At 42.7% G+C, this 24,589-nt stretch overlaps 1 protein-coding gene across 2 annotated transcripts in view; it reads right to left on the reverse strand.

Annotated features, from left to right (window-relative positions):
• The window catches only part of nrg2a (neuregulin 2a), a gene marked incomplete at its 5' end in the record, with an annotated part of 65,485 nt that extends 41,261 nt beyond the window's left edge, over positions 1-24,224 (reverse strand). Inside the window, one exon of one of the 2 annotated variants that reach the window (XM_079171379.1) lies at positions 23,816-24,224. In XM_079171379.1, the coding sequence (XP_079027505.1) occupies positions 23,816-24,224 (409 nt within the window). Of the gene's footprint in view, positions 1-2,281; positions 2,463-23,815 lie in introns of those variants that run through there. The other variant, XM_079171380.1, reaches the window with a different exon arrangement.
• Positions 24,225-24,589: the final 365 nt, after the last annotated feature.

A 24,589-nucleotide genomic window follows, 5' to 3' on the forward strand; every position in this document is an offset into this window, starting at 1 on the left:
AACATGATTTATTGATAAACCACATCCTCAACAACGTGATGTCATTTGTGAATAATTACAGGCTGGCAACATATATTAAAGAGCCAGATCAGACTGAAGTAGTGGGTAGAGGATCCATCTTTAAAAGTGGTGTTTAGTTCCTCTCCTTTTATTTCGGATGACCCATTTTGGGAGCCTTAGGCCCAGAGCACCTGATGCGTTCACGCACCACACGTGAAGTACGACTAGTGCAGACACAACAAGCAACACCCAATGTTGTCATCATGGCCTACTTTGAAAGCTCCATTTTACTAAGGGTAGTAAGCATGACGTTTCACACAGGTTACCCCATTCACCCACGATGATGACACATCTCATTAATGAGGAAATTGATGATTCCAGATCAGAGTATCATGCTCTGGATAATTTTGAAATTTGAATGTATTGAATGGGACAATGCCATATAACATAGCCCTGCAAAGACGTTTGCTGCAAAGACAGTTTATATCTATTGCTAATTATCCAATCTTGTCCCTGTTTGGGCTTTTACATGTACAGTTTAATTAAAATATAGATCATAAAACCACAATACACCTTTTTAATTTACAGTACAATCAGCTAGAAAATTGGTACAGCTCTGGTTTGCTTTTAACCAGCACGTAACCTTTGAAGTAAAATATTCTTTATCTGGAATGAATTGGATTTCAGTTGGTAATGGGCTGACTGCTCTTTATGGAGAAAGCTGATTTAGATCGATGTTGTGGTATTTTACAGTTGCCATTGACCATGCGCCTAGTTACTGTCTTCCTATCATGTCTCTGGGGCTAGACTGTTAATCTAACAAACAATGAGAAAAGCTCCCAAAGCCTGTTAAAACTGACATTAGAATTATCAGCTGACTGATGAACAGCAGTTACAATGTTAAATGCGTATTGGTGAAATTAAACAATAGACAAGTATAGTTTATTTAGAATTTGTGAAAAGAGAAAATAAACCTGACTATGTTCATCTCACGCGCCTCTTCTCTCTGTGTACGGCAGCTGTGCTCATTGATTAACAAAGACGCCAAAAAAATATTCTGCGCACATTCTGTGTCTCTTGTAGTTCGGGGAGCTGTTTATCGCACGTTTATAGATCACAATCAAACTTGGAACGAGGACCAGCAATTATGTATATTCAACTTTTCATGAGTAATAAAACACAAAAATGAACCACGGATGCCAGAAACAGCTACAATAGCACATTTAAGCTGAAAAGAGGCATGAGTTAAGCATCTAGAACGCCTGCAAAAAAAGATCTTAAAAAAACGCTAAAGCCAGTCTTGAGGTTTATCTGTTGGAAGCTGACAGTAGTGACATCAGCAGGTACAAAATGGCTACCATCATCAAGAGATGCTGTCTAAGTTACAGCATATGTTCACACCAAGAATGAGCAGTCATAGTCGCTGCAGTGATACTCATGGTATTGTCCTTAAAATGTCACTGAAACGGGGGTTGGGCTTCCCCGTGACCTGAGGTCAAACTACAGTGACATGCTGCAGCTTGTAGGATCCACCACTGAGCCAGCACAATGCTACGTTCAAGACTCTGAGAGACAAGCTGCGCTTCAATTCAATGTCAAAGTAGCTTCCAGCTAACGTACAGACAGACTTTTATGTTGAATGACTCACCACATACTCACAATTAAGACGAAAGCAACTTGAGCAACTGTTAACCCCGTCACAAAGTGTGGAATGAAACATTGTGTTCCGCTATACGTACATCACTGCTATGGAGAAGAAAAAAAAAACGTTCAAACCTGTGATATGTGGCAGAACATTTGTGAAAACTATGCCATGAATTAACACAAATCCTTAAAGCACGGTTGAAGCCATTCATTCGTTTTTCAGAGAGCTTATAATACAACTGTGCTTTAGCTGTGTGAGGTCCAGAGCTGGTTTAGCTGAAACTTCAGTTTTAGTTGATTTTTGTAATCAAGTCATATCGTTTCACTTCCTTGCAATTCCAAAGTGCTGCCAAAATCAGATGTGCCTCTACACGCTGTCCCCATCGGGAGCCCAATCCACGTGACAACCTAGCAGCACGCTTTGACGAGCCAAGGGGATACTTACTTTGTCCCATACTTCCGTGAAAGAGTAACACAAACTTAATCTCACTCTTTCTCTCCAAGACTCTCTCTGTCTCCTACACACACACACACACACACACACACACACACACACACAAATGTAATGTACAAAAACATATATGTATTTGTATATACATACAATGTTACACAGAAACCACCTTTAATTTAATTTTACCTGTTGTTGGATCCCTTTGTCCTTTCTTACCGCCCTTCTTTCTCCCTTTCTTATCTTTCCTCTTGCTCTCCGTCATGCTGTCAGAAGAAAGTAAATCCTCTCAGGAGAAGACACAGAAAAAAACCCAGGTAGTCCTATTGGGAACGTGTGGCAAGTGGGCACCACCAGACTCTGAGCCTGTTAGAGCGTCTCTCCTGCTATATAGACTCACACCAATCAAGTAAAGCAAGGAACCACCTACTCACAGCAGGGCAGAGGGAGAGAGAGAGAGGGAGGAGGGAGCGGGGAGTAAAACAGGGAGAGAAAGGTAGAGAGGCACTGCTCAAGACACTCCAAGGAGAGAAGGGAGAGAATACAGAGGGAGGGAGGGGAGAAAGAGGGAGGGAGCAAGTAAGGCATTTCCCATTGCTTTAAGGCAATCAACTGTTCCCTTACTAGATCTATCAGATTAGCAGTGGCTCTGCCAGGCCCTGCAGCCACCGCTGAGGACAGACAGAGAGACCCGGTGGTCCACACAGAAATCTGCAGTCTTCCCATTCAAGCTCCCCTTGGCCCTGCTTGTAGCCAACTTTTCTAGTTCCTACCTCGGGAGCATCTTCTCTTTTCTAATGAGCCACGCAAGAAAAGTGCAGCGAGACCACTTAAGTTGTCCCCTCTGCACTGCTGACCCCACCCAGATAATTCAGGCGGAGATTTGCCCCTTGCCAGGTTGATGTCGGGGTCCCAAAACATTTCACATCTGGTTCAGATTTGCCGAGCACAGATTCTGTGGACATGTGCAAGAGAGCGGCGTGTGAGGTGCCGAATGTCAGATCACAATCTGCAACAGACTGCTGCTTGCAAAATTAGACAAAATCATCTCTGGCTTCCTTTGCTGCTCCCCTTCCTCACCTCTCTTGTCTGTCAGCCCCCTCTCAGTAGTACAGGCGAGTTGCAGCTTGTTTGTGGTTGCATCTCGCTCTTTCACTGTCTCTGTTAGCCAGGTGTCATCAATGTCCACGCAGCAGCAAGGATATAGAACTATTAAACCAAGCTTTACCAGTCCGGGGCCTTCTGCAAATCAGTCAAATCCTTTTTTTCTATTCTGAAAGTTGGGCATCTCAACCTTCTGTACTTTCTATGTATGTCAATAGAAAGTTTGAGGAAAGTAGGGCAAGGGGAGACGCGTATAAAGGTGGGGCAAGACTGAGCTGAAGGCCAGCAGCAGCACATGTGTGGCGGAAGAAAAAAAGCCCAAATCTAAGAACAGAATTTTCAAAGAGTGGCGATCGATTCCCTGCCTGACTTAAATACAGCAAGAGAATATTTGAGACAATATCTAATGCAAACATGACTTCAACAACAACGCCACAGCCCGTCTGTTTGTCTTCATGTGACGTGGCCCAAACTGTGACTACATGATGATCGCAGTATTATGTTAAGCTGCTGTATCAAAGTAAGGTTTTTTTCAAATTTCATGCTGACTGAACTCGGCTGTCCTAAAGTGGCAACAAAATAAAAATGCATCGAAACTACAGCAGAGTGAAAAAAAGAAATCTGTGGGTGAGTCATCTGCGGGGCCCTCCCAGGGTTGGTCTCAGTTCAGCCCTCCGAGGAGACTACACGTTTCTTTGGAAGCGGCGGCAGAAGCAGGGATTGGAAAGAGGGCAGCAGAAGGGTCATGTCTCAACAGGTCAGCACACTCAATGGCATAAGCCCCATCTGTGGGCAACACAACTGGAGGGGTCAAACCGAAGCCGAGGTTTGACACGCCATTCAGGTCCAATATAGGGCTTTTCCCACTCCACAAACAAATTGCTCTTTCCTCTCTCCTCTCGTCCCGGTGGCTGTTCTCGATGATCTAATCTGTCAGCAGAGGTAACTGAGGGCTGGCAGGGGCCACGGTGTGTCAGAGAGCTGCCCCTGCCGCCCTATCTCCCCCCAACCTCAACACTCACTTCCTCCTCTACGTCTCAACAAGATGAGACTCGTTCCCAGGCCCGCGTGTCTCTGGGTGGGAGTGTGGTTTATGTATGTGTCAGAAATGTGAGTATCTGTGACGTCAGGACAGAAGAAATGGCACTTTCAGGATGATGGAATGTAGATTTAGACCATCTGTGTGCTGCTCACAGCTATTCTCAACCTGCTCCTTCAAGAAGAGCCACACAAGATGCTAATTAGTGAAATGTAACATTAGCTGACATGAGTTATGAGGGTGTACTGCACATATAGCTGCAGGAGCATTGGGAACAGGTTAACCTCGAGGTTAGTTTGGACATCAATATTCAGCTCTTGTCTCAAAGTTTTCACAAACTTGTCGAGCTGCTGCTGAACTGTGAAGGATTCTCAAATTTGCATCATGTAGCCGTATGGCTGCTAAAATGTGTGAGTTCTGTGAACACAACTCGCCACAGCTGTGTCCCACTTGGTAGTTACATAAAACATGGATATGCAAAAAGTAGAGGCACACACACAAGGAAAGGGGAAGGAAATGGGTTCCTGTTAGACTTTATTTTTGTCCAAGAGCCTTGAACAAGGTTGAGCTTGTGGAGTGTCTGAAATGAACGCCATTTTTCAGACCCAGACACAAATATGGTTATGGACATGTGCATCTAAATCTCTTTCTCTTTTTTTCTAGTCTACTCAAAAGCATCTGCTGTTTTTCAACAGCCGTGGGGCCGTCCTCGGATCAGGGTCTGGAGGTGGAGGGGCACAGTGGGCCAGTGTGGGAGGAGCATCACTTGAGGAGCACATCCACACACAAAAAAAAAAGAAAAAAAAAGAAAAATGAGGCCAAGCCCTAAAAGTTCTGCTCATAAATGCTCCACAGGCCCCATCTCTGCCTGCCTCCAAATCCCTCCTCGCTGCCCCCCCTAAAAAAGGGGAGACAGCTTTCCTGTATGATGGAGCTGAGCAGCTCCCTCCTAACAACAGCATACCTGCACATCATCACATTGATACAGCTCAACAGCACTCCTGCCCTTTCACAGGCACCAGAGTTTATCTTTTTAGACATAATGGCTAAACAGCCATTAGGTTGTGTTGTTTACATCTGTCTGCTTTTTGCAAAGTGTATAGGGGTGGGGGTGGGTGGGTGGCGGAGGCTTAAAGGAGCATATAGTGCCTGCTTTTAACACATGTCTGTGGTCTTGACTATCAGAGGTGAGGTATGGTGGTGGTGGTGGTGGTGGGTGGTGGGGGGGGGACAACCTCTAAGATAAATAAATGGAGAGGACAAGGGGGAAAAAAAGAGAGGAGGGAAGAAAAAGGGAAGGGTAAAAAGTGTGAAAAAGAAATTTGGCAATGAAAATAATGTCCTCTTCATCAGATGACAGAAAACAGCCCCACCTGCTAATATTCACCTTCCAACAAGGAATCTGCTTCAGCATGCACTGAGGTGTGATGTTGGAATAACACATGCAGGCGGCCCGATTACTTAAATAAAAAGCTGCACATCCAGCAGCAGTTATCTGTTGTAGTACAGACAGGAGATTGCGTTAAATACAATCTGCTTGATAATGCCAGTCTTGCTGCTTTTCTGTTTAAATGCATAGAGTCTGTGCAAGTGGCTCTCTGTATAAATGGCACAACATGAGACACTGAGGACGTGTGTCACTGGGCAGGCTGGTGAAGCCCCCTTACGGACAGACACGACACAAATCGGTGTCGGTGACATCTGGAGGCCCGAGGAAGGGGCTTTATCCTCAAGGTCAACTGAGATTCCAGATCTGAGTGTTACTAATGACTCTGCTCAGCAACAGCTGAGATCAGGAGCGCAGAAAGAGACCAGATATCACATCCAGCGTCTCGCTTACCAAATAGCAAACGGATGGGCGAATTCAAACCACGCATGGCTGTTTGGCTAAAAATCATACGAGAAAACAGCAAGAAAGCATTTAAGTGTTAAACAAGGAAGTGATCCCGGGTGGATACAGCTCTTTGACGTTTCCGCAGCACATTGCTGTCACCATGGTAACCACAGTCTTAAGGGTAGCAACTAGAGTATGTGAGAGGGATGTGGAAGGGCGGATTGAGGATGAGAGACGGGGAGAGAGAGACCCGAAACAAAAAGGACACAAGCGAGAAAGTAGAAGATAATGTGTAAGACATACAATGAGGGGGGGGGAGTGGCATTAAATAAAAGAAGGGGTAACACGGGAGAGCGGTGAAGAGAGGCAGAGCGAAAACCCGAGAAACAGAGAGCGAAACAAAGAAAACACAGAGAGAGCGGTATCCACTGAGCAGCTGCAGCCTGGCCACTGTATCGCTCCACAAGAGAGATGTCCACGGGGTAAGCCTGTGCCAAGCCTGCCGGGAAGCACTGCAGTAGCATCTCGGAGAGGGAGACATGACAAACATCAGCACTGAGCATGCTCCACTCTCAAGGCCACGGAGAAAATGAGATTTCAGCTCTTTAGCCTCTCAGTTTGTTCAGTTCTCCAGCTCTATCCCAGCCTCCATCTGTCACTATTGAGCACATCACACACCACCAGAGCCTCTCCCTGCGTTCAGATGTGGCTCCTCGCTCGGATCAAATCTGACCGATGTGTCAGATAACTGACTGATCTAATGGTAAGAGGCATCTTTCCCACTTACGGCCACACTGACTCATATTGTGACAGGTTTGATCGGGGCTGAGAGGAGCAAGTGATGAGCATAGCAACTCATCAGCCAATGGGGCATGATACTGCAATAACAGGCCAGCACCACGGCAGCCTCACACACACACACACACACACACACACACACACACACACACACACACACACACAGCCCCGTGGCCTCCAAACTCTTACTGATCGTCTTCTTTATCTGGACGGCTGCCTGAGCTGCATCACAAATGACAGCCATGCATTTGAGTCAGACCTGCAATTAAGCTCATGTTGATTTATTTTCTTTTTGTGCTATTTCTTGTTCTGCCGGCAGACAGACGGACACGCCCATGCTGAGACACAATTGTGTGCTTTTCAGTTTTATGACTGAAAATTGACGCCTCTTTATGCAATCAGTCATGGCTGAATGAATGACGAAGTATGCAAGAGAGAGCGTGCCCTGTATGTGTCCGATGTGTGTGTGCGAGCACATAGCAGAGGCTTTAGAGGATGTCGGTTGAAACTCAACTTCCACTTTGGCCGCAGTAGCGAACACTGTAAAATGATGTCCCCCTCGCTGGTTAACATTGGTGATAAAACTTTGCATCGAAGTTGACGTGCTACATCCTCATTTATATCTTTCCTCACTGATAACAAAGAGCCTCTCATTTGGACAATAATAGCTTATTGCTGCGATACCGAAATAGCACAAAAATCTTCAATGACAGATGCTGTCTGAGCATGACTTTGATGATCCTCTTAAACAAAAAATAAATCTGCTCTATCTTCTTAAGGCCGCCTGATTGAAACTCTCTTTCACTCTGTATTTTTCCTCTTTAAAACGTATTTATTTTTCTTCCTCTCTGTCTGTCTCTCTCTCTCTCTCTGCCTGTCTCCCTCCCTTCAGTCCAAGGGAGAGATAAAGAGGTTTGTGTGACTGTGATCAGATTGACTTGAAGATAGGAGGCTGGAAGCAGATCTCTTCCACCTCCTCATTCTGCTCTTTCTCTCCTGCTCTTACCCAGATGAATAGACAAACAGTCTCCCACATGCTCTCACAGTTTATCAAACACACACCCACATAGAACCAGGTCTTCATGCAAACACATATGTGTGCTCTCACCAGAGAGAACAACACGCACTCAATCTAAGTGTCCTCGGGCCGACAAAGTATACACTGTCACACTCAAACACAAACATACCCCCTCAAACACGTACATACGCATACGCATATAAACACACAGGTGCATCCACATGTAAATAGAAGAAGCACATGGGTCATTGATGCGTTCAAAATGGACCCGATTTCCACTCCTGGTGGACCTAATACAAACCATTCCCCTGTATTTCAATTACTAAACAGACTTTTAGGACACCGCGTCTGAATCACAGCATAGCGGGCTTGTTGCGACTGTGTTTTTTTTCCATTGCGCACACATTTGTCATTCAAAACCCAACTGACTAAACTTTTTATACGTCTTACATGTCGTCATTGCATATCATGTGTGAAACAAATATGTGAATAAAAATCCAAGAAGCTACCGAGTTTTTTTGAAAAGAGAATTTTCAATGTTCAGAATAGCCATAAATGATATATGTTGTAACTGTCTGTACATGCAACACTTGGACACAATGACCCTGTATTATACACAATGCAACGCCTTCACAAATTTGTTCGAGCAGAACCCATGACTACAATCGTAAATAAACATTTAAATTGTGGATTGAAATAAGTCCATGATGAATGTCACTTCAATCATCAATCAGCGTTTCATACTTTCTAAAATTCACTTTAAACTGCAGTAGTGTAAATTACTACGAGGCAAAACAAGGGAAGGTTGTGCTCTTATCAGTAACCGCCCCCCCCCCCTTCAAAAACATGCGTGCATCCGCTCTCTGCTTGGCATTCTTCACAACATCAAATCAAATTCCTTCTGCGCTCTGCACTTGTCCTTTATCTCCAGAATGTGCTTTTAGAGCAGCATAAACATGTCACGATGGGGACACTGTGAGGAGTGTCACACAGAGTGAAAGCAGCTTCTTGGTCAAATCATTTGCATTTCTGCTTTTTGCCTCTCATGGCTGAGCTTGGGCTTATCGACAGTCTGTCTTATCTCTTTGTTTGTTTTTCACCAATGGCTTTTCCTGGAAAACAGGCCACTACGCATGTGTAAGCTCAGATCACGCTTTGGCGGCATTAGCCCAGATCAAGGCGGTCTCAAACTGAGTGAGCTTGATATGTGGGCAAGAGAGTGGCCTCGGCGGACGGTGCCGTGATGGCCTCACACTGTGATCTGGCAAGTCAGGCATGGCTGACAGGAAGCCAGAACCGTGGTTGGGTCATCTCAGAGCGACAGGATGACTGCAGAGGAACCACAAAAAACCCTGCCACCCCTCCAGAAGCAGTTAAATTCATCGCCAAGCGCACCAGTGACTGACAACCCCGGTACTAAGAAGGAGGATAAAGCTATAAAGCTGTAATTGTTCTAAATAGGCAAGCCACTGCGGTTTGAGCAGCTTAGCGAAGGAGGAGCGGTGCAAAAGCTTTAGCCTAAAATCTAATAGTTGAGTTTTAGCCAACAGAGTATTAATTGTTGCTCAAATGGCATACAGTAATAAATACAAAACCATATTTGCAGACTGAGTGGAGCACAGGTTAGTGTCAACCTGTTGACTGCAAAAAATAAACTCAAACTGTTGACCAATAGTTTTATCAGCATGGCATTATAGACTTTTCACAGGATAAAAAAAGAGAAGATGTCCTTTGTATTAGTTTTCATGCTACTTTCTTTTCTTTTTTTTTGCAATGCTGGCTTGCTTGCAGCGGTTTCCTGGCCCTTGGCCATTGGCTGTATGATAACTGCCTGCTTGCAATCCTAATGTCATGAAGACAACAAGGGAATGAAAAGAAACATGCCTAGACAATGCGTAGCAAAAGCACACATCCCAACAGATGTGATGGAGGAAAAGCGGAAACGGGGCTACAGGGCTCACACTACAGGGACTTTCTGTAACACTGATCTTACTCGCTTTTACAAGTACAACAGACCTCTGTGAGGAATGTTACTTTCTCATTTAGGGTAAAACATCCCCGGAGTTAAGGGCTATCAATATCACTAGGGAGATATATTCCTCTTTTGTCTGCATTTGCTGCAGTGAGGTGATGGTTAGTGTGCTGGTCTGTGGGCCAGCTGGGACACATCTCAGTTCACCCGTGCACGCACCCACACACAAACACGCGCACATACTGAAGCTTGCTCTATGCTGCTCACTATCTTTCAACAACAAGCTGAGCAGGGACCAGACGGAAAGAGGTCCTATTTGTGCAGGAAGATAAATACACTTCTGCACCCAGTCCTGTCCCCTCCAGATTAGAGCAACACAATAACGAGCAGAAGCACTGGTGGAAGGTCAGAAGAAAGCAAGGGTAAAGGATAGAGTAACAGCCGACTACCAAAACACTCACCCCCGCACACATACATGCCGGAGTAATCACAGACAGACACGCATGCTTTTATCTTTATTTATCAGAACTTAATATTGTCTAACTTAGCAACGGTATTTTGTCCCTTGTACTTTGCATGTGAATTTAACCATCAAGTGTGTTGTTTGTGAAGTTTAAGTATGTCCCTTATGAATATAGATGACGCCCCTGTGGGGATATTTTGCTATTATTCCCAAATCAGTCACTCTGGAAGAGCTCCAGGACTTTACAACTTGACGGCGTCACAGTTTTTTAGGAACACAGACAGCACGCATGGGGCGCTGTGGGTGTCAAGTATCTGGTCATCCTGTAGTGGGACGACGGTGAATCAAAATGTGTCTAAATATCCACAAACATACTGTAGATATCCAGGAATGTGTGGGTCGAGTTGTTTACAAGTCATTCTATGAGTCAGCAGTGTCATAATCTTTTATCAGCTCCTCCTCTGTGTTACGTTGAGGAAGGTATCGCTCAATCACGGACCACAGAATTAGGCAATTCATCTCCGCTCAGCTATGAAAGCACGTATTCTCTTGAGTCTGCTGAAACAAAACTCTGGCTCAAAGTAGAAGACCCCTCCACTGTTGAGGGAAACATGATTTTTCTCTTGGTCCACTTCCAAACACTGCTAACAAGCCATTCCATTCTGTTTAAAGTCTTTTCATGTTAAGACACACATCAATCCACACCTACAACATACCTGAGGAAACAAACCTTCTCTCAGGATATGTGCTGTGTGTGTGGGGTGAACATGGCCGGACACGTCCCTTAAACACACCAGGAGGCGCCCAGCAGGAGTGCCGGCAGCCCCTCTTTTCAACACTTCGGCACGCTGCACACAAACACAGTTGCCCTTCCCATGGTCCTTTTGTTCCCTATCGTTTCGTTGAAGTTCCTGTCATGGACACTGTCAGCTTTCTCTGGACATTTATAAAAGACAGTTACATTACACTTTTGGACAAACACTCACTTCAACGTATGATATTTTTTTTGATCATGCTTTTTTGATCTGATCATGCTGCGCAAATGCAGAAAAACTAGCCATCTCACAACTGACGCAGGAAAACATGCATAAGCTTGCCGACACCGAATTATAACGGATGCACTGAAATTTAGACAATTATACAAAGAAAAACACACCCAAGCACTGGCAAGCATCTACACAGACCTGGGAAGAAATGTTCTGTACCTTTTGAGACTCCCTGAAGCTAAACTTGATGCAGACAAATATAATTAATAAAGAGTTTTAGGTTCATGTATGTTTTAAAAAAGGTGGTAAAGGTAGGATATCTGGGTAAACACCGTTTTGTATCTGAATATAAGTAGCATGCCAGTCCCAGTAAATTCTCAGTTTCCTGTATTGGAAGAACAAACTATTACCATACCATGATGTAAAAAAATGGCCTAAACACCGCCGTTTCTGATATTGTAATCATGACGTTAACATAACATTCTCAAATATAGCAATAAAACCAGGAGTTGACGCAGAAACGGGTGCATGGCGAGAGTGAAGAAGTGGCCTGGGGGGCCTCTGGTAAATGAATGAGTCTGCAGTGAAAAGGCTATCTCCTGCACTGTCCTGCAGTGTCACGCTGCTTCCTGTGAATCTACCTGACACCCCGGTGAGGAGCCGCTGCAAAGAGGAAGCCCAAATGAATAACTGACGAGCAGGTTTTCGTGCACAAACTGCTGTAATGAATCAATTCTGCAAGCTTCGTATTCTAAACAGCGCCGACTTACATTTACACTTTTAAACAGCATCACCAAAGCACCTCTCAACCAAACACAATAAGATGCACAAACGCGCATCAGAAATGTAGACACGTAGCATACCGAAATTGCAACGCTGCTCAAGTTTTAACTTGTGTCTTTCATTGACATTGGCAACAAGACAATGCACTTATTCTTTAAAATGTTGTGTGACATTGCACTATAAATAAACTAAAGCTGAGGTTGACGTTGACGTTAAGCTGTTTACACAAACCTTAGATACCCTGCGTTTGAGGATCACTGTTGACATCTATAAACCAGTTTATGGAATATTATGGAATGTGTTTTCTGTGGTGCTACGCCCACAGCTAGAAAGAAGTGAAAGAACATGAAAATGTGTGCCCGCCAGCTTCACCCTCCTTCCTTGGACAGAGCAATAGTAGGTTACATCAACATGCCAAAACAATGTTGATCTCAACAGTAATTTGTGTGATCTTGACAGTCCCCAACAACAAGCCTGGTGTTATGGGCAATTATACTGTTCATAAAAAGTATCCATCAACTGCGAAACTAACCCTGCGTCAGTATGAGTTTGCAGAGATAACAAACACCACCAGTGGGTAGAAAAAGATTTCACATGCCACAGTAACCAGTTTCCTTTTAGAGGGAGCAAAGCGGCTTGATCAGGTTTCAGATCGGGCTTTTCAGAGTTATGCCGTTTACGTGCATTGATCCAGAGCCGGATAACCGGACTGAACAGGGTTAGTAATGAAGCGCTCAATAGATGTAAACAAAGCCAAATGCATTTGAAAGAATGTTTATAGCTCTGAAAGAAATGATTAGCAGCGTTTTAACCCAAATATTAGTCAATCTTTCAGTCACATATGTGTAGTAGAGCTCAAGGGCAATAAATACTTTATTTTCTGAATAAAACACATTCCAGACTCCATGCCAAAACAGACAGAAAATAATGTTTTATAAATGGAGGTGAATGATTGATTTGTTTGTTTTTTTACAAAAAGACCTTCTTTTCTGTACACCTAAGTTAGTTGTACAGTACATTTGCCTATTTTTTAACTTCCCTGATTTCTTGTTTTAATACTGTTACTATTTGTGACTGTAAGGGGTTAATTTTGTCAACAATCTTTCATGCTGTGCACAGAAAAAAACATGTTAAATATTTAATTACATGCACTGGCTGCAGCCTGTAAAAGAAGAGTATTGCAGCCCAAGATAGCTGCAAATGACTGAATGATTCAAAAGGCAGGGTAAACTTAAACTGCCTTCACGAAGCAGAAGGATACAAGTCGTGAAGAGCAGGCCAATATGAACCCATGGAACAGTTGCATCAGTTTGGGAAAAGCAGGTTTCTGCTCAGCGTCTACGTTTTTTTGTGATTCATCTGCAGTGATATTTTAATGTTTGGCACTTTCCTTATTTTGTTCAATGTTTATTGAAATTAAAAAAAAGAAAGAAAACTGTATTGAGGACATCATGTTTGAAATGTATTCATTTAATCTAATACTGTTGCATGTAAAAGTTACTGCTCCTTTGTTTTTTGGTTAATATATACAGCACTGGAGGCAGCCTGGGATTTTTCTATCTACACAACGGCTCAGAGTTATTACTGGACATCTTTTTGACCTCAGTCCAACACTGTACATGATGGCTTCTCCCTGAGGGACAACATTATGGTTAGTTTAGTCAAAAGAAAAGAACACAGCGGCTTAAAGCCAACTGCAGTATTAAAAGCATAGCAGTAACACCAGAAAGATGACTTCCTTTTGTGAACAAAATACAAACCAAATGGCCGTGGCTTTCACAGTTGTTATCCTGTGCATATCTCACAGCCTGTGCCGTGACTGTGGGCTTTTGAGTGTTTTTGACACAGCTCCAGCCGCAGGGGCAGGGAGTCTAACAACTGCTGTGGCATTCCCAACGGACTCATCCCTTTCAACTTTTCGGTGTTTCTCCGGCTTCCTGATCCTGATCATATACTGCCTCATTGTGGTGAAGGCAACATTCTTCAGTGGGCTGAAAAATGGAGTCCTAATTGTTGAAAAAGCAGAGAGACGGGGTGTAAACTGTGATCACAGAAGCTAAAGACAAATACTGCAATGTTTTTTTGTTGGACCCCTGTTCTGTTTAGTGTGACATTCACTGTAAATTCTTCTTTGTCATTTCAGAGTACAGTTATAGTCAATAAATAGAGGTTTGGTTGTTACTGAACAAACAGCTGCTTGCTGATGGGCAGTGACAGTAGGGACAACGCACAAATAGCTAAACTACATAAAAGGATTATGAATCTTTTCATAAATTTCAGTTCTGCAACTAACAAAAATATCTACGCATTTTGACAGTGTATTCTTATTGTGCTTGCAACTTCAATGCAAGGGACTGTGTTTCCTGTTCAACCGTTTATCTGAGAGATGAGATGAAGGGAGTGAAGGCTGGATGTAAATACAGCTTGATGCTCTAGGTATTCTAGAAATGTAATGTAAACCTCAAGTTATTTCGCAGATAATGGAACTTGTGACATCTGTGATTGAAAGGCATACTCACAACAGTAATCAAATGTCCAAACAACCCTCCAATAATGAAGTTAGACCCCGCAATAATCCATCACAAATAGATAAGATCTTAGTAACGTGGTAAAATAATTGCTTCAAGGTGTTTACATGAGCTGTCTTCATCTTCCCATAGGAATATCAAGGTATATTCTTCATTCAGGCCTTGTGGATGCAGCTGTGGAATCACACACAAATACCAAATGATCTCATGGCATAATACTGATAGCATCAGACAAATCCAAATGCAATTTTATCACCAAACCCGTAAGACATGTGTCCCTCCTGAAAACAGTCAAAATTCTGTTTTGCTGCTCCAAAAGCAGCTTTCATCCCATTTTATGAATTTAAACCAGAGATTAATGGAGATTATTGGTTGTGACATTATGTACTAACTGTAAAACTAATCTGCATTCTCGCCACCACCAGCCGACCCAATCCTGCTCCTCTGTCTGATTTCAGCCAGCTGTTCTGCAAGCTGCAGTGTTGCAGCTGTAGCATAGATATATACCAATGATGGAGTACTATATAAAACAACAGGGTTTCTTTTAATGAAACAGAACATGATGACTTGTTTCTTGTAATGTGAATGCATGTAGCCGTGGTTAATAAAAGTTAGCAGTAAGTAAGAGCCTGGCTCTCATTCAGCGGAACAAGCAGATGAACTGAGAAAATATCAACCACATTCGTAATAATATATTTCCCTGTTTGCTCTAATAATTGTACCTACAAAAGGACTTTAAAAATAGAACAACTTTGTATTGATAACCTGACATTTATACAAAAAAGATTATTAGTGGTTATTAATACGTGTGTGAACACTGTAAGGAGCTCAAAACAGGTTTTAAATGCACGATGCATATTGAGCCGGAAACGATCAAACGATCGGCCCCCTTTTTCACTGACATGGTCCTTTGCAGACTATTACCTCACCAGTCCCCAAGATCTGAGAACTGTTTTTTAAGTTCTTTAAAAAATTGACTGCAATTTGAGTAAAATTACGAGCTTTCAACTGCATGGCATTGCAGACTTGTTCCCGTTGTTCTTATCCGGCTGAATTTAGAGTAATCCCATTATTCTCCATGAACCCAGACACAGTTGTGGATTACAGCATGTCAATTCATAATCATCCAAAGCATTGCTTTGGAGTGTGTGAAATCAAAGGGCATGTTAGACAGAAAAGTGTGTGGAAAATGTCTGTCACAGTAGAGTGGTTAAACCACTCATGTAGAACTAAACTCATGTTAAACCACTCATAACGGCTGGTAGTGTTTTAGTTCTGTGGTGAAGCACGTTAGAGCAGAATTAGGAAGTGATGACAACTTAGTTTTGTGTCATATCCAGAGCTTTCACAAGCAAACAGTGCTGTAACTCATCAAAGGGAATAATTTTGGATCTTTTGTTGTGATATCAGTATGTCGAGTGTAATCCAGGGTTTTTAGCCCACTGTAGTCTGTCAAAACACAACTTTGTTTTCACTTTCTCCTTTTTGGTGTTCTAGGAGTGTAATCCAGAAAATCTCCACAAATCTCACACAATTCCTGTTGGAATTCCATAAACCCAATATGAACTCTGGAGCAATATAGCTGTAACATTTTTAACACAACATTACAATTGGAATAAAAAGGTAATAAAACGGAATATAATCATCTTACACTTACTGTACATCTCACTTGTTTATAGTCCTGTTATCTGTTCGTTTGTGCACTTTATTTTATATTTCACTTTATTTTATATTTTACTGTAACTTTTAATATGTTTCTACTTTTCGCACTGTGTTGATTATTGTTGATTGTTTAATGTCGTGCATCACCCGTCATGTCAAATTCCTTGTATGCAACATACCGTGGCAATAAATGGTTCTGATTCTGATTCTGATTCATCAGATACAACATGATCTGCTTGAGACACTGGCAGCCAGTATGAGAAGACAGATTTGATAGTTTAACATGAGCCTGTGTTTGCATATATTTGTTGTAATCTATCTTCATCAAAAGATCATTTCCTTGTCTTCTTTGGCAGGAACCCCGGGCTCCCAGTTTATAGATTGTCCTGGAACATCGGAGCAACCATTGATACCTGTTACACCTGCGCTTGTCTTGGTATGACAAGTCAAACTGTACACGTTGAGAAAGTTCTATTGTCAATCTGACTCAAATAAAGATACTCCATTAGGTTTCGAAAGAACTATAGTGCTGTCAATTCTCTAAACCTCTGTGAATTTAACAAAACAGAGGTCTGGCTGCATGGAATTATTTAACATCACTGTAGCTGTCATTATTAAGATGACTTGTTTGTCCAAACTACGTATGCTGCTAATGGCAAATAATCTTTCTTTCTCTTTAAGAAACGCCAAGGTACAGAAACAACAAGAAAATGAAAGTAGCAGTGAGGCCATGGTCAAATTTCTGGCCCAAGAAAATGTGAAGGAGCACCGGGTATGACAGGCGAAGCTGAACGTGGCCAAAGTGAGGAGCGAGACTTTCAAATAAAACCTGCAGTGCCTGGCTCAGTTTAACGCTAGAGTCAAGATACATGCTATCAAATGAAACGACCTGGAATAAGTATGAATGAGGGGCACAATTTGGTTGATAATGATTATGCTGCCTTGCGTTAGCTGGATGTATTAGACAACTGTTAAGTTACATTGTGCTATTTACAAACTATTGATATTAATTATATTCCTACACATCTAACACTGCAGTTGTGGGACTTTGCTTTAGTGTGCTGGCTTTAATATGAACTAGCACAATGCTAGGTTGGCCTGTAAATGAAAAAAAACACGGGTTAGCCTGGACAAAGCTCATTACTCATACTGATCACATCTATGTTATTTATGTGCTCTCACTTTTATATGCCACAGATGTCATATACTTGTGTTTAACCACATTTAAAAAATCAAATCGAACAAAGGGGTCAAGCTGCTACTTGTTACAGTTCCAAAATAGTGTGTGGGTAAACGGAATGGAGGAACATACCATGTAAACTACACAGAGCTATCAGTGGTATCTTTTACATGCAAACCTAGAAATGCATTGGGCAATGCCGGCAAAACATTTTGGTAAGAGTGTTAGGACAGCGAATGACATGCAGCTTAACTAACTGCAGCTTTACAGACTAGATCCTCTTAACAATACACACCCCTGATTATTGCAGGGCTGTATTAGTTTCAGCTGTACAGCAGATCATGCACACATAAGCACAATGTAGAAAAGTAGAAAAGATAAATCACACTTTACAACACGCTACAGCATTTGTGCAGCACTTTAGTATTAAATGTAGTGTGTGTATGAAATATTAAGACAAATAGTTATACTCCATGGGCTTTAGGTCCAGAAAAATCCAACCGGCTGATGATTGATTTATTAACAGTACATTTGACTACCGACAAGTAACTGAAAAATGCAGCCTTCCTACGCACAATACCTACAAATTAGACATTACGTCAAAGAAAAACAATGGCTCTTTTGAAACATACCTATACAATAGGTTACGTACAACGACAACTAAAGGACTAACATCTGCTATATATGGTATCACGGCACGTTCTCATTCCATCTCGTCACATACGGACGCTTTGTTAGACCCCTTGGCGTAACTTTAACTGGGCTACCCGTTGCGTGGTCGCACAGAACACCTGGCTATCGCTGTGAATTCAAACAAAACCAGTTAGGTTGCGGAATAACATCATGTTTGGGCCTAAAATAAGTACGTAAACTAAGTAAAACGTAAACAACGTAACGCAAGTACAGAAAACAAGTCACAAACATCACTAATGTAACACCGGTCTCTAACAATGGTCTCCAGGTCTTCCTGTGATTGTTTGAGCCCTCCCTGTATGTTTTTTCGGCCTTTATACTACATCATAACACACTCGGAGCATTTTCTCTGAACGTCTAATAATGGCTTTGTAGTAACATGCGGACGCTAAAGGTTGCATCGTGTGTCAATATCAGACGGCGAGGAGTGTGTCAAAGCGTCGGTATTTGACGCACTGGCAATGAGAACGGGCCGGCTTTCATTAATAGAAAATGACCTGACTATGACTAAAACATCCACAAATTGAAAATGGGAAACAGATTTAGGCTATACTTATGATGAATAAGATTCATAACATTTCTCCCATGTGTCAGAGATGTAGAATGACAACAGGAAACTACTACATATGCTTTGGAATTGCCCAATGATAGAAGAATTTGGGAAACATAGAATTGCATTAATGTTAAAGATAACAGGATTTGTAAATTAGGCAGGACCCCAAACTGTGGCTATTGGGGGGAATGAGCTCAGTTAATGTGAAGTAATAAATACTTGCCGTGAAAACAATGCAATGCATCTGAAGATTCACCTTCACCAAAACACTGTATTGTGTTTATTTGTTCATGTTTCCTTTTATTATAGGTTAGGATTTGCTATCGCTTATAATTGGATCTATATTTAAGTTGATGTATCATTGTTATGTTTATAATGTTTACCTTTTTTCCACAAGTACATTTGCGTGTCCGTTTATGTTTATTTCTCTTTTTTTAAATCTTTAATACAAGAACAAATGGAAATGTCTATGAACCTAACTGCACTGTAAGTTGAGCATCATCTATTTTTTAATAAAACAAAAAAAAGAAAATTTGATCCAAAACATTCCTGCATTTTTAGATGGATAATGAATCCTACACTGATGCAATTTTAAAGTACTGCTGAATGTGCAGCGCTTCAAAGTGAATGCTGAGAAGACCATAGTTGAAGCAAAACATGAATTTAAATTCCTCACTCCTGTATTAGTCACATAACCTCCGCAAACACGCATCCTTCTTAAGAGCTTCACAATACTTTACAGAAATAATGAATCAACTAACACTGTAGTGGGCTAGACAAAGTATTGGCTTAGACAATACTACTACCGAAACACCAAACGCACAAATCTGTGCTCTGCAGACAGGTATCAACGCTGAATCACTAAACCTCAACTCTAGCATGAAAACGCATCCATCATTGCAGAATTGTGACATTTGTTGACACAAAAGCGAGAGACCCAACATGCTCACTCTGCCATAATAATAGCTCCTAAAAGTCTGTCTTTAGAAATTTGGAGTAAAAGACTGAGTGTGAGAAGATGCGTAATAGGAGAGGAAAATGAGGGGCCAATTACTGAAAATGGTCATGCCCTTTTTTTTCATACATCTTATACTGTAAATATACATCAAGCTGTCTTGTCAGAGTAGAGCAGCCGAGCGGCGATTCACCAGGGCCCAAAGTCTACATAAAGGACCCAGTGAACATATAAAACAAGCCCGACGAACATACAGTCGAAACAAACCCATGCTTCTTGCTGGCCAATCTCATTAGCCTGTTCCTCTGCCCTGGGCTATAGACACTACAGCACTGACAGTTGAAAACACTTCAATCAATTCTTATCTAAACAAACACATCCTGTTCTACAATAATCTTGGTGGTGAAATACAGTAAATGAGTGCCTTTGTCACAATCAACAACTGTTTTCTACATTGCCCTTGAGTGCGCTATCCGAGTATAATGACCAGCCGGTAAATGCTTGTTCAGCCGGATAAACTTGTGGTTTAACAGCAGAACCCAGTCGCCATCAGCAGCTGTCATTCATGTCCTATATCTAGTTCTTCTAAGGAAGTCTCTCAATTCACAGAAAAATGCACAGCTTGAGGCAATATTCGGCCTGTCCCCCACCTCAATGCAGCAGCTGCTACGTGCATACAATGAGACCACACGGTGACAGATTAGTGATAGAGTGTGCATTCACAACGTCAGTGTTACATTAATCTACTTCAGAGACATAAACGGGCTTAATAATGAGCAATAAATAAATCTGCAGAGTGAGAAGTATGAAGGTGGTTTTAGGGCGATGTGTTACTCCTCGACTCAGATGACCTTTTTCTCCGTGCACAAGTGTTTGCACCGTTTTTACGGACACAATGCTCCCACCAGTCTGCACACACCCCCACACAAAACAATGCAATTCTGTAGGTCTCTTCCATGAGGTCTTTGGATAGACAAAAAGCTAGGAACCTCACCTACCACATTCATTCCACAGACTTTAGATTTAGACTGAGCCAAGAGGGACAACAATACTATTGTTATGCTAAATAATAAAGGCTAAAAGGCAGATGTGACACACTTGCAATTACAGTTCTAAGTACAGCAATGTCAGACTCTGTTCAAATTGCAAACATATCCACTCTCATTGAGGCAGATGTCATTTTTCCTTTGTGTCATAGCACAAAGCACACAATGAACAAAGTTTGGTAATAGAGGATAATCACGACATGCCAACTTGTTTAGATGGCGGCCTCCTGGTTCAGTGCTTTCATACCAAGACTAACAACATATATTCATCAACAGCTAAATAGGCAAGGCAATACAAAGTGTGCACTGAAGAATAGGGCCATATAATGTCATTTCAGGTGGCTGTAATCATGCAGCATACAGTCCACTGCATGTGAATTGTCTTATTCTTTAAAACAAATATTTCAAATAGGCATGTGCCTGGATTACATTTTAGACACATTTCCTCTTAAAGATGATGGTGTTGTTTAATATGACATGTCACAAAGCAGCACTGGACTGTCAGGAAATACTTGCTGCCATGCTTTTAGATACAGTACTGAGATGTTTACAGTCTGTACTACACGTTCTCTTTACTTTACAGTACAATAGTGTTGCAGTTCCAGTCAGATACAACTTGATCTGCTTGAGACACTGGCACAAGTATGAGCGGACAGATTTGATAGCTTAACATGAGCCTGTGTTTGCATTTGTTTGTTGTAACCTCGAGCAAGAGAAAAGTATTTCCTGGTGTGTTCTTTTATTTTTTTTTGGTAGGAACCCAGAGCTCCCAGCTGAGTCCTGAGGAAGGGGTGCAGGTGGCAAGCACTGTAGGTAGGCTGTTTTTCAGGCAGCCGGAACACAACACCTGCATCACTTTGTATCTACGTTCAGTGCCCTGGTTCACACACTGGGGAGCTAGTGCACCAGAGGGATTTAAGGGAAGTTTGGGATGTGTGCTAAGTGGGCCTGAAAGCAATATCTGGACCCTGACAAAGCTGCTTATGCAGCAGTTCAAAGTTCAAGGCCAAGGCGTAATGGCCTAAAATATAGATTCACTGTTTCGTTGTTAGGGGACTAAATATGAGGGAAAGAAACAGTAAACAGAACATTGTTGATCTTGAGTCCCTGCTGAATAAATTAACTCAAAGGGACAAGCTGTCAAGGGACTGACTGTTTGTCTGTCTGTTTAAAATGGCGTGATGAGGGAGGAGGGCATGGTCAGAGGAGATACAGCGAATAGATCAATCACACTAAGTAAGAAGCCCCTCAACTACAATGCCCACCAATACAACATGAGCTATGTTGTTGGGTGCTTTGAACTAAATAAAAAAGATCAACGAAGGCCCTGAAAGTGGGCGTGGCAACTCCCTCAGGTAATACAGTGGGGTGTCGGTGCCAGTTTGATCACGTCACTGATAAGCTTATCTAAGTGGCAGAAGGGGGATGTTCAAGGAACTCAAGCGGTAATAAGGTCCCTTTTGTGTCACCTCTCTATTGGGATGATGAGTTTAAAACCAGAGTGGGTATGGCAAAATCAAGAGGAGAGGGAAGCATTTGTGTCTCATGAGTGCAGGCTAAGAGGATGTAAGAGGGATGCACACATCATGTTCTAGACCACAATGCTTGAGTGGAAGAACACCTGTGTGTGCCATTCAATGGTTGTAAAAGAGATGTTTTATTATACGTGTGACACATTCTCTAATTGGCTAAAAACATTCAGAGTATTTAAGATGAGCTGCCTCACATTTTGAAGTTGTGTTGCAGGCTGACCAACACGGGACATCAGTTGTAGGCACAAGTAAGAGAGCGGCTCTGTGACAAGCGCTGTTTTTAAGATCCAATTGCAGAGAGTGACACTACTTTATAATTAAAGCAGGATGGAGACTCATATTACCCTGGTGAAGAGCAGGAAACACACTCTCTGTGGCGTTTGAGCTGTTGCTCGAGCAAAACTACTGACAAAATGACCCATAAGTTGCTAAACAATGCATCATTTTGAAACACAAATGTGTGTGAATTCACGGACACATGCACGTTAATGACAGTATGTGTGTGCAGCCGACTGCATCAACACCAGTGCAACAGTATGCTGCACTGTTCTCAATCAATAGCCTAAACAAAATCATTGGCCTCGATTTTCATTGGTGAAATCTCAGAGCAAGACATGTGGGCAAGATAAACTACTGTCCATTGAAACAATCTAAATACACTTGAATACCATCATTAACAATGGATATACTAAATAACACCGTATCATAAATAAATTGTGCCTGGTGGGATTTAAAATGTCCACCTAAGGGTGACATCTACTGACCAAAGTCCAAACCTGAACCACGTGTGCATGAATCTAAAAAGGAGAAGTATGGGTGGTAGAGTTGATAATTTGGTATTTCTCAACAACAACCCCATGAGTTCCAGGTTAGGACTACACCACACACTGCTAGCCCTCTGTTTGCACTGAAGACGCATGTGTGCACACAGGACTACGATAGCCTAGGCCATAGTGTGGGGTATTAAAGCATTATAGCAGGACGGGAGCCTAAATATAGCCTAGGAACCAGTTTGCTTAGGGCAGCGTGATTTTCAACACGTGATACCGGCGATACCGGCCGCTGTCCCTGGTCCTGAAATTATACCGGGTCCATGGACTGCATGTGGTCGATGTTCACATAAGAAGCCGCTACAATCTGGGAAAACACAAAACTGCATACGAAGCCATATGAAGTAAAAACATGCAATAGAATGTGCCTACAGCGTTTTAAGTATAATGCGGGTTTGCAGGATGCAGATACAGTTCGATACACACAAACTGCAATTCCTCACAAGCAACAGTGTGAGGCGCATGTCTGATGCGGTTCAGGGGAGAGAGAATGGGAGAGAGAAAGAGAGAAAGAGAGTTTGATTGATCATGTGGGCTATGGGAGCCTGCGAGAGTTGTCGAAAATTGCTGCATAGACGCCCCTTAGGCACCTATTTGGTACCCAATGACTCCAAACCATGTCTGTGGCCAAAATAACCACAATTCACCAGAGTGGCCGTTACCAAAAGCCCTAAACCAGGCGCTGTTAACAGACCGTTCATTCTTCCGGGTTGGACTTCACCGGTATTCCACAATACATCAACTTACCGCAGTCCTCACACAAGATCTTTCCAACATCCTTTTTTAGGCTCTTCACACTCGTGTCCCGAGGCGCAAACGATGCTTTGAAAATCAAGGGCTCGTCAGTGGGGTCCATGAAAAAAATGTACTTGTGGTTTTTCTTCACTTTGGTGCACAGAGCCTCAGATCCAAATTCCCCCACGGTGACGAGCTGTTCTCGCTTCAGACCCCCGCTGTTTAAGGGCCAAACATCTAGCACTTTGACATTCACACGGTACGGCTCCGCGGAGACGTTCACAGGCGTAGACTGCACCTTGCCCTCGATCACCACGGTGGATTTGTAAACCTGGTCCTGCAGGGAATCCAAACTCGGGGAGTAGCAGGCGAATGAGACCCCGATGACCAGCATGGATAAATGTACTGAATCAAGCCTCATGCCGCCTGCTTTGGCTCGGTGGTCGCTGGGCGCGTTGCGGCAGGGCTCTCTCGGCTGCGGGGCGATGGCGATGGAGCTGGGTTAAATGAAGAGACAGCAAGTAGGCTCCAGTAGCACGGCAGCGCGGCAGACCTTGCATAAGTGTCCATGCCATCGGGAACCACTGCTTTTTCGAGCGCTTTCCAATGGGTAAACAGCAGCTTCGAAACGGGGGAAACCGCGGGATGATGCTGGGTTTCAAATCCAGTCTCTGCTTGCTGCTAATAATAAGGCATCGTAGATATAGGCTAAGCGAGGAATTGGCGGATTCTCCCCTCCAGAAGATGCCCCCCCTATGCTGCCATAGTAGCCTTAACTGCAAGACG

This window comes from Pholis gunnellus (genome assembly GCF_910591455.1).
Source record: "Pholis gunnellus genome assembly, chromosome: 13".
NCBI lineage: Eukaryota > Metazoa > Chordata > Actinopteri > Perciformes > Pholidae > Pholis > Pholis gunnellus.